This window comes from Curcuma longa, chromosome 16 (genome assembly GCF_044706935.1).
Source record: "Curcuma longa cultivar G26 ecotype Majalengka, Jawa Barat chromosome 16, ITB_CL_G26_1.1, whole genome shotgun sequence".
Taxonomy (NCBI): domain Eukaryota; kingdom Viridiplantae; phylum Streptophyta; class Magnoliopsida; order Zingiberales; family Zingiberaceae; genus Curcuma; species Curcuma longa.
In genome coordinates, this window is record NC_133876.1 from 12,030,324 (window position 1) to 12,040,955 (window position 10,632).

The 10,632-nt window shown below is 34.7% G+C and overlaps 1 protein-coding gene across 2 annotated transcripts; it reads right to left on the reverse strand.

Annotated features, from left to right (window-relative positions):
* Window positions 1-270: 270 nt before the first annotated feature.
* LOC141847756 (general transcription and DNA repair factor IIH subunit TFB1-1-like) lies at window positions 271-9,896 on the reverse strand. Of its 2 annotated transcripts, XM_074735840.1 has the most exons (21): window positions 9,649-9,896; window positions 9,116-9,194; window positions 8,950-9,014; window positions 8,746-8,809; window positions 7,721-7,856; window positions 7,143-7,218; window positions 6,959-7,054; window positions 6,685-6,729; window positions 6,386-6,442; window positions 6,067-6,222; window positions 5,875-5,940; window positions 5,281-5,404; window positions 4,023-4,079; window positions 3,806-3,930; window positions 3,546-3,731; window positions 2,845-2,958; window positions 2,574-2,651; window positions 1,796-1,843; window positions 1,312-1,377; window positions 396-471; window positions 271-324 (listed from the first exon to the last, which is right to left on the reverse strand). In XM_074735840.1, the coding sequence occupies exons 1-21, from the start codon at window positions 9,721-9,723 to the stop codon at window positions 302-304; spliced, it is 1,812 nt and encodes a 603-aa protein (XP_074591941.1). In that variant the 5' UTR covers window positions 9,724-9,896; the 3' UTR covers window positions 271-301. The 2 variants fall into 2 exon arrangements, 1 of the variants encoding a protein (XP_074591941.1); XR_012603426.1 differs by lacking the exons at window positions 271-324; window positions 396-471; window positions 1,312-1,377; window positions 1,796-1,843 and having other exon boundaries at window positions 2,642-2,651; window positions 2,845-2,990.
* Window positions 9,897-10,632: the final 736 nt, after the last annotated feature.

A 10,632-nucleotide genomic window follows, 5' to 3' on the forward strand; every position in this document is an offset into this window, starting at 1 on the left:
TCAGTCAAAGTGGGTAGTTAGGGCTGAGTGAGCTTCATATGGCTCTGAAGATAATCAAATAGGGAAGGGTGACATTGTTGCGTTTTAAGAGTCCAACTGTTTCCTTCTCATACTCTTGATACATGGAGTTACATGTAGCATGCACAATGTTGAACTAGAAAGAATATGATGGCTCAAAACCATTCAAAGCAACAAGTGATCTAACAGATTCAAAATTCACCAAGTTACCGTGGATGCAGGAAGTGACATAAACATCTGAAGCATAAGAACTGTCGATGTGAAGTCTTCTCTCCTCTTCGGTTTAAAGTTGCACCAAGAATATGTCTATGATTATAACAAAATTTAATTAAATGTACAGAAGAAGAAAAAAAGAAGACATTGTTACTGAACAAAACCATTCGGTCTCGCTCCATTTTTTGTTGAATGCTTATGTTCTTCTGCATCGTAATGAGCAAACGCAGCATCCAGAGCCTGGAATGATGGAACGCTAGGATGAGAGTGTAAACACAAATATTTGAAACCGAAAGGATATGCAGATTAGACAGAGAGATGGGATCAAATTAACAGCATCGATCTTGAATGAGGATGGGCTCTAAGGTAACGTCAAACATGGAAACCGGAAATGAATATTAGTTATTATCTTCATCAAATCGGTTTCAAGTACCAAATGATTGAGATTTAGCTGAGTGCAAGCATACATAATTTCGTTTGCATATGGTTTTTCTTGCCAATTTGTGAAAAAAAAAGGAAAGCGAAAGGAGGTTTTCCAGGAAAAAATTAAAAATGCAGAGGCATGAAATAATCAGAATCTAGAATCTGAATATGATAATTAGGCATGTGATATGGTTTTTCTCTTCTTCTTTTAAAAAAATAAGATTTACCTGCTATTTTAGAGTGAAAGTTTCTACCAACTACTTTTTAAATGCTCATATTCATTCTAAATTGAATAAGCCATTTTTGGTGCTAATGTAAGAAAAAATGAACAAACAAATGACTATGAAAGCTAGGATTGATGAAATTGCAGCCAAACAGTTATACAAATGTTTCTCAGTAATCCCCTTAACCTTATTGCAATCATGAAGATATGAAAATGGTGTTTCTTTTTCTAAATTGAATTGCTTGGAATAAAGACAATTTGCCATTTACTTATTTTTAAAATATTCCCAATCTTTAGAAATATTTGAAAATTAATTCTTAAAAGATCAAGAGCAATTCTAAAAAGCATGTACTTTTGTTTATTAAGATCCAACTACTGCATGAGACTTGGCAACTATGAAGGACTTGAATCAAAAAGATTGTACACTGATGTACCTGAAGCATGGGCTGAATAAGAAGAGAAATTTGATGCCGGAAATCTGACTGCACATCCTTTATGGCCTGGAAATCCAGAGAAAGGAAATGTTAAGTGCAGATAGCTTTAAGATACCACATAAAAAAAGAAAAGGAAGGAAATAAAATCAATATCCCAAGATTCAAAGATGATATCAAAGGTCAGAAATCTGAGATGAAAATTCTCTCCTAAATGTTAAAAGATTGGCAAAAACAAGGGTCTCTGTAAGTTGCCTCACTTAATTTTGCTAAAATTGAGTATAGATTATGCAGAATCCTTTTCTTCTAACCCTCACCGCAGATATCAAAGAAACAAGTAAATTGAGATTTTAGCAAAGTCGCAAAGAAAAAGTATACATTTTCGGTTAATCTGTACATCCCTTACTATATGCATGAATATAGAGAACATATACATACAAACTCCGTATTTAAAAGATGTATTGATAGATGAGAAAGGGCATTATACCTTGAGCTTCTGATAGATATCAGCCATAGCACTCTTTAGCCTAAGAACCTGATTCAAATATTGTTTCAGATAGTGAAGAATTTGTAGATTTTGAATGGGGTCGACAACAAGGTAAATAAGATGGAGCCTAAATTTTAAAAGTAATGGAAATAGACATATGAAACAGAATATAATATACAGAGAAACCATGAAGCAAGTGAGTGTTCCATGTGAATTTAGTAACCAGGTTTGCCCCTAGCATTATCATGTTCATGGGAACACCTAAAATGCAACTGCTTTAACAATCAGGCTTAAACAATCAGAGCCACCAAAAGAAGACAACTTATGCAGAAAATTAAACATGAGATGATTGGAAGTTTGTATCTGCTGTGATTAAGGACGCCAATAGTAGCTAACTATAAATCTTCAGAAAAGGACAGCAAGAGAGAACAATTACTATGCTTAGTTTGGAGCAGCAAAGACAATAGAAAATGTCTAGTGAATGAATTAGTACTACTGATCTGAGCTACCATTATACAAAGATCTTCATGTAAGTCTTGTATTAGGCTTAAAAGTTCATGCAAAATTGTTGAAATTATCTATAATGTTCAACTATCAATGCACATTATGTATATACCATAAAAGTTCTTGGCTTTACTATTTTTGAAAAAACAAAATTATTGGTTTCAAAATGTTGAGCAACAGAGCCTAGAACTCTGATTAATTAAACATGGTAACAAAACTGATAGGTGATAAAAAAAAAGATTTTTAAGCTCAATAGCAGAAAATGAGATATTACTTTATTATATAGGTAGGCAGTTGTGATTGGATAAGACGACCAAAAGTGTCGAAGTAACTCCTGAATTGACATCCAATGCTGCAAAAAATGCAAGGAATAAGAGTTCTTCTCTAAATGACAAAAAAGAGCTATAAAACCTTTGAATTGCAAAATTTGCAGCACAGAAGTCTATGCATATCCTACATAATTGGAGAACTAACACAATGCATGATCAAGCAAATAGGAAATTTTCATGCAACAATGCAAGCTTAACGTTCCAAGGGAAACTCACAAGCATAATCTCATCCTTGGTCCTTTTAGGTAATCTATCAAGGACGCTCTCCTGTGGATTCTTTCCAAGATTATATCTGGTACTCGAAATCTGCTGCGTAAGCCCACTAAGAACCTAGCTCATACCAGTGAGTGAGTTAGGTTTTCCTGCTCCATACAATAGTCATAATTCATGAACATGTAAATTAAATGATATAGACTAAAGCTTTTCTCTAAAATAAAGGTCAACATCAAATATGATATTATTGAGTTACTGTTTAAGGTTAGGGAAGTTCCAACCCTTGCAAGAGGTTATATTAGTATCATCACCAGATCTACAAGAGGAAGGGGAAAGGATTGAGTATACAAGGACCATTCAAAAATGGAGAGAATTGAAACAAAAGAAAGCAAAAGGAAGTTGATCGGGAATGATATTGTGATAAGCAATATTTGGTAATTGCCAAAACTTAGGAAGGAAAAAGGACGTGAGTAAAAGGGAATAGAGAAACTTTGCCAATACAGCACCTTAATTTTCTTCTACTTCTCAAGCAAAACACATGCAATGAATTTAAATTTTCAACATACTTGGAGGACGTGCTAGCAAAGCAATCTGAAAAATATGTATGAAAAAAGTAGACATGCAGGATGAGATATATAGAAATAGTTCAGAAATATAACCAAATAGGAAGGAGGAAAGACAGCTCTCAGTATGAAGAAATCTACCTTAAGAGCAGTGTCAGATTGAACAACTGGATTATGCAAACCTTGCAACTTCACCTCAGAGATCTGTTGCACTAGATAATAATATGCATCCTCAGTATTTAGGCTGTAATCTATTGTTCTAGAACCAGTGCCACCTAAAGCCTTTAGTGCATTTACTTGTTGAAAATCAAAATACTCTCGTGGATCCTGAAACAACAAACATTATTACCTGCTTGTGTTAACGTAACAAAGATTTCATGATTCACACAAGCAAAATACACCTTGATGCAAAGTGATGCATATGGAAGGCTACGGGAAGCCTGAAGATCTTCAATCTCAGTCATTCGAGCAGCCCTTTCCTGTCTCTCTAGATTAGCATTCTCATCAGGTGTGTCAGCAGATGATGCTGCTTGAGGCAATCATAAACAAACATAAAATTATGTAAAGTTGATAAACATATGGAGGGAGCATATTAATAATGAAGAATGTGGTGCTAACCCTGTTTAGACCTTGCGAGTGCTTCAGCTACAGTCCGTGTGTCTCCTAACTCGATATCTATATCCACAAAGCAAGAGTGATGGTGAAGATCGTGTCAGAGCGGACGGAAAAACTAACAGGAAAAATTGAATATCCCAACCATATTACCATGTGGAATCACAACTAGACCAGAGGTGATGTTGACTACCCTAGACCTCCTTGGGGGTAAGAAAGATTGCAAGAATCCCGGAGTTATAACCAATGTTTTTCACTTCGACACATTCTTATCACCCTCTCCCTCTAAATATGACATTCCCATCCACCTTCAATCTATCTACCTGAATTATCACATTTTCCCCACACCTAATCTGATTATTCATATGTTTATAACACACAAAATCTTATCATTGATAATATTTTTAGTAATTAGATTTAGTACATTCTTTAATTATAAGTTATAGTGTTATATAATTATTAAAGAAAAAAAGAAATATCAAACAATATCTTAACTAAAAACAATTACTTACTGAAAATTCAGATTCAATTAACAAACTTAGACATAATTAATTACATTTGGCAATTATTAATGTCTTGTAAAGGATTAGTAAAAAGAATTACGTTAATTAATCAACTAATTTAACAAACTAAAATTGTATGAATAAAATACAAGGTGATGATCAAGAATCCAGAATATAACTAATTAATATTGTTAGAATGATGTTTTCTCTTCCTCTTTTGCCATAGAATCAATTAAACAAATTAAATGTTAATATTGTTTTGTTTATTAGAAACTGTGCAAATTTCCAATTAATAAAAAAACTCGGTGTAGGACACTCCATTCCTCATCTCCTTTCGGATTTAGCAGTCCCTCAACTTCAAGGCACCAATTCTTTTTCCTTCTGAGCAAAGGCCTGTTCCTCTTCTTTCTACAAACATACAGTATGGAGGTATTTGAATCCTAGCCAACTTTATTTTTCCTTTTTTCTCCCAATGTTTGCAATGATAAAAAGCCCATTTGGGGAAAAGAGTTGGCTCCTTCAATTCTCATAATTCTATCTGAGATCTCCCAAAATCAATTCAATTCCCATTTTTTTTTCAGATTCTTGCATACCTCCAAACATCAATAGCATTGCCCAATTTCTTGGCCAAAATTGGATTGGTTTCTGCCTATTCTGAGCCGTTGGTCAATCCATGTTGGGATCGGCTGAGTTTGCCAACCATATTGTGCAGCAGGAGATAACTAGGATTATGTTCAAATTATATGAATAGTTTGTCTCACCTAATGCCCTCCCTTCAAGAACAACCGCTGCATGACGGTTAACATCTTGTGCAAGAGTCCTCCTAGCAAAATCATTCTCACTGTCAATAGTCTCCTTGCTGCCATCTCGAAGAATTCCATGATCCTGTAAATTAACAAAAAGCAAACTACAGTTTGGCAAATACAAGTGATTCGATGTACTTGTAATGAGTGCAAAATTATTCAAGGGCACTAATGATTATTATTTACTATCAAGTGTAATTAAGATCCAGGAAACAATTAACTCAACTAAGGAACAAGAATAACAAAGAAAACAATTGGGAAAAAAATTTCTAGTAGACATCTAAATTTCAATTACTAAAACAAAAAGGAAATTCCTGATCATGCGAAAAAAGTAACTAGGGCAGGTAATCCAAAACCAATAGAAAGCTGGATGGAATTGGGTAAGCAGACTTGCTCATCATGCTCGTTAGTCAGCAGACTTGCTCCCAATCATCACATTAATGCAAATTTTCCAGTTTATCATTGGCTGCTAGTTTTAACCCTAAGGAACCAACATGGAAAGCAACCAAACAGGAAATTCTACAGGAGTAAAGGCAAGTATCTCATACGTACAGAAAGATGAATGTAGTCATCACTAGAATCAGCTTCCATGTCTAAGGTTGGATCAACCCGTCTGATCTGCATTAAATAGACTGTTACTCACAAAACTGCAGCATCCTTTGTCGCAAATCTTAACAACCTATGCAGTTGCAAAATTATCTGAGAAATGTAGTAGGTTGATGTCTAAATCAGCCCAGTAAGTACCTTTCGCCGTGCTTCATTTGCCAGTATGTCATCATGCTTCAAAAAAACAGCAAGTTCTTCATCTTCAGCTGCCTCTGCTGCAGCAGCAACAGAATTTTTTGTCCTATGGAGATACTCAGCTCTGCAATATTTTGTCCAAAAATCCTTTTCTGTCATCTAGAAATCCCAAAGAAATGAGTTAACATGCACTGCTATAGTATCAGAGGGGAAAAGAAAAACATTATACATGCTTGAAATATTTAAAGCCATGAAAGGAGATCTGATAAACAAAAAGCAGACTCTGAAGGGTATAAAGGTCTGACAAAAAATATCATGGTACCTTGACTGGAACAAAATTCAAAAATGCCCGATGAACAGCAGGTTTTTCAGCAAAAATCTGTGAAATAAAAAGAAATCATAGTCCATTAGTCCGAAAAGCATGGTAGCAATAAAAGAAGACTAACCATCTTCTTTACACTAAACATGCTACCTAGTTTCCCATCCACTCAATCTACTTCCTTATTCCCTATCCATTCAACAATAAATAGAAGTTCCTCTCATAAACATAAACAGTAAAAAAAAAAATCATCTACTGCATGTTTCCTTCTATTAAATAATTCCATTAAAGAATGTATTTACCTGATGAATTATCTCCGGTGTCAAGCTGAATGTGACTTTATTGGTCTGCCAAGAATATCAACAAAAGTGGAATTAAAGTAAATCAATAGAATCTTTTAAAATGAGTGATTAAATAAGAAAATTAATATTTTAACAGAAGCTTGTGGAGGGACAAGATCCATGTAGACAATCCCAAATGGCTGGGGCATACATGGCTTGAAAGCAGTAAAGGAAGTAATTAAAACTAAAAGAAAATAAGAAAAAATTAGTGACTCGGAGAAATTCCTAGTAGTACCCGACCATCAGTTGATGGTCTTATATCTGCAAGCATTGCACTTTTGAAGCCTGTCCGCTGCTTTAATGTTCTATCAGAATCATCATCAAGTAGAGCCTGCATCAAATAAAGCCAAGAGAATATTTCAATATCATTTGAAGCAAGACAAACTATTTAGCTAATGGATTCTCAATAGTTTAACCACCTTCCTAGAGGCCCAAAACTCAGATTCTGTCAGCACCTTGCCAAAGACAAGTTCCTTGTGCAATTTTTGCAATTCACTGCAGAATGCACAAGTTAGCATGTGTAGATCAGGCATTGCAACCTATATACATATATATCTATAGTGGAAAATAGAAGATAAATAGATAGGTTACAACACTAGAAGAGCACTTCTCATTGTTCCAGATTTTAATTAGTGTAAGTACAAGGACTAGTGTGTCAACGCATTTAATGTAAAGTTTGATACCAACTGCTACAGAAGTGAGAAACAGACATCAAATTCAGGATATTCACACTCCACTAACAACAAAGAGAGGTAGATGAACATAAATCAACTACATTAGTAAAAAATTCATTTATTAAATTATTTTCCAACCTATCAGATTGCTTGAAAGCAACCAGTGACAAATTGAGATAACATTTGAGGATATAAGACTTAGAAGAAGACTTTAATCAAATGGTCAATTAAAAAATCAAGAGAACCAAATACTTTCTACCTCCATGAGAAGATTGAGAAGAGACTAGAAAGATAGAATAGTTAGACAATAACATAAATATTACCTATCTTCTCGCAACAACTTCATTCTGTGCTCCATCTCTTTAGTGCTAAGTTGTTCGATTGAATCAGTAACTTTCTCAGATGATGGCTGATCAGTTTGTTCGGATGTCAAAGTCTGAAACTTTCCTAAAACTTTCCCTGTTAAGGGGTAACCAGTTACTTTAGAAACCAACAGAAATGTTCAAATGTCAAACTTATCAATACACTGCATTTTCATGGTTGTTGAGGTAGCACATATAGAACCTCATGTCCTAAAAAAGAAACAGCATTTAATCAAACTATTTGGAGTAGGCTACATGGATATTTCCCTGACTCAACTCCATAGGTAATATTTTAACCACTGACAACTCATTCATCCCAAAGACAATTTCCATATAACAGCACCTGCACCTGCAGCTTACTTTTATGATTTTTAAACATGTCATTTAAACTTCATTGCAATATTCAATATGGGCATTTCTGGTGCTCACTACAATGTTCATGTAGCATTTCGACGAATGCAAATTGTCTAATTGCTAGGATTAGTGGATTGGTGTCCTTGGTTTGCAAGGACAAGTGCCTCCCTATAGGGATGATATAATTGGCATTGGAGTTACTTGTTTGTAAAATGCATGTGCCATTTATAGTTTATGCAATGTTTGGAGTTAGCTATTTTTTTATTTATGTATAGACAATTATGCAGACATTTGTTATAGTTCATGTGTCACAAGTGGGATCTTTGAGTATGAGAACCCATATGGAACCGTAGTCTCATGCGCTACTATACATTGGTCAATAGAAATGGTGCAGGAAGAAAGTTCACATCCACAAAACTATAGTTGTATATCAACTAGAGATTTGATACGAAGTCAAAAAAAAAAAACTTTGTCTGAATTAATAACATATGATAATAACCAATTTTACAATCTTTAAAGACAAAACAAATACACAATTAGATACATTATTTTGTATCTAAAACAATTTTTATTTAACAAAACTTGTACAATTTTTTCAAGCTAAAGAATAAGTCAAAGAAACTAGATTTTACCTACAAAATCTCGACAAACATTGCGTTCCGCAAAATTATTGAACTCAAAAATGTAGCCTCCACCCTGAAATAGTGAGAATACAAGGAGAATATGGAAATTGATATAGCAGAACATTATTTTGATTGCAAACACTAACTCTTTTCCTGTATGTTAAAACTATCAGGAGATGTTTAGATTAGGTATAAATATGAATCATAAAACACCTTTTCTGGATCTTGCGTAAGGTTCAACAATGCCTGCTTTGAACCATCTTTACTGAATTTATGACCTGGAAATCACATGACAAGAACCAAAAACAACTTTGTTTCATGAAAATTGTAGGACAAGCGAAAATCAAGAGGGGTGCAAAAATGAGGAAAGCTACCTTACCTTTAATGTTTCTAAAATCTACTTTAAGTTTCTTTGCTGACCTTGGATCATTTGGAGTGAAAGCAAAGACATCTTCCATCTAAAAGACATGGAATGATATTGATCATTACCATCAGAATAACACGGGACATTCCGACACTAAATAATCTTCATTAAGATCATCAGAAGTAAAATCAGAACCACTATCTACTACAGACAGGTAAAGAGATTGACCAACAACAGCAGGTTTAACATTAGTTATTTGGCAATGAAGGAAAGTTCATAAGCTTCCGCTGGCTCATAAACTTTTTCCAGAGAATGAATCATGGCTGCTATGTGGTAAACTGCAAGTGTTTGGATTTGCCTAACAAAGCACTAAACATATAGGACACCTACTAACTAATTACACAAGAAGTAGGCTGAAATGAAGATTCATCATGCCTAGAAACATTTGGCTAAAAAGTGAATTATCTACCGCAACCAAATATCCACGCTATTCTAACCTAAAAGTAGCTTCTGACAAAAAATAGTTGAATAAAGCCAGGGGGAATCACCATCTTGAGCACCCCGGGAATCCCGGGCTCCTTGACAGTCGTCTTGTACTTGGCAGCCATAGTGATCACCGCCATTGGTGAGTAGATCGAGTGAGCGGCGAAAATTAGGGCAACAGGTGCGGCGTCTGCGGAGATGACGGCGTCAGCGGGCGATCGAGAGGCCGGAGAGCGGGTATTTAGGGTTCCGATCGGAAAGCAAAGGATCGAGAAGGAGGAATCTGCGAAAAGAGGAGGAAGAGGGAGGAGATCGCTCCGCCCTCGCGATCAGCGAATAATGGAATGAGAGACGGTGTGGGTCAGTTTATATAGGCGTTCGAACAGGAAGTGCGACTGCAGAAGGGCGTGACGTGGTTGGTCTAATTGGATGGGCCGGCTTTTTGGACCGGCCCATTAACCTTTGGGCCTTAGTCCATGAGTTGTTGGGCTGGTCGGATGCATGATGGAGAGTTGATCCATAAAAAATTCATCATCTAACGGAAAGTGAATCCGGCCCACTAAAAAAATATTAAAAAATTTTTAAATTTTATTAAATTTAATCATTTTATAAATAACTATTTATTAAAAATTTTCAAATATAAATTAGCTAAAACAATTGACATAAAAAATTTACAACTTTCATTAGAAAATTACATGTATCTTTGTAAATCCATAATCTAATTTTTAAAAAAATCATTTTCAACTTGCAGACCAATCCAAGTCTATCACAAGTCGACCTGCCTGGACCAACTTAGACCCACAACCTGCCAATCTACTCTGCCATCTTGACGGACATGAAAAATCCCCAACCCAAGATAAGTTACAAATTAAGTGATCGGTCGACTAAAAAATATATATATTCTTAAAATTTATTAAATTTAATTATTTCATAAATAAATATTTCCAAAAAAATCTTCAATAAAATTTCTAATTCTTAATTTCACACTTATACATATTAACTAAATAAAGTAATTGATATTAAAAAAATACAACTTTCACTACAAAATA

What these genes read in the sequence shown, in the direction of transcription:
- LOC141847756 (XM_074735840.1), bottom strand. Translation starts at nt 9,723, where the DNA reads ATGGCGGTGATCACTATGGCTGCCAAGTACAAGACGACTGTCAAGGAG. An exon ending in ATGCATCACTTTGCATCAAG is followed by an intron (nt 3,732 to 3,805) that starts GTGTATTTTGCT and finishes TTGTTGTTTCAG; the next exon opens with GATCCACGAGAGTATTTTGA. An exon ending in AATCTGACACTGCTCTTAAG is followed by an intron (nt 2,959 to 3,545) that starts GTAGATTTCTTC and finishes GGTATGAGCTAG; the next exon opens with GTTCTTAGTGGGCTTACGCA.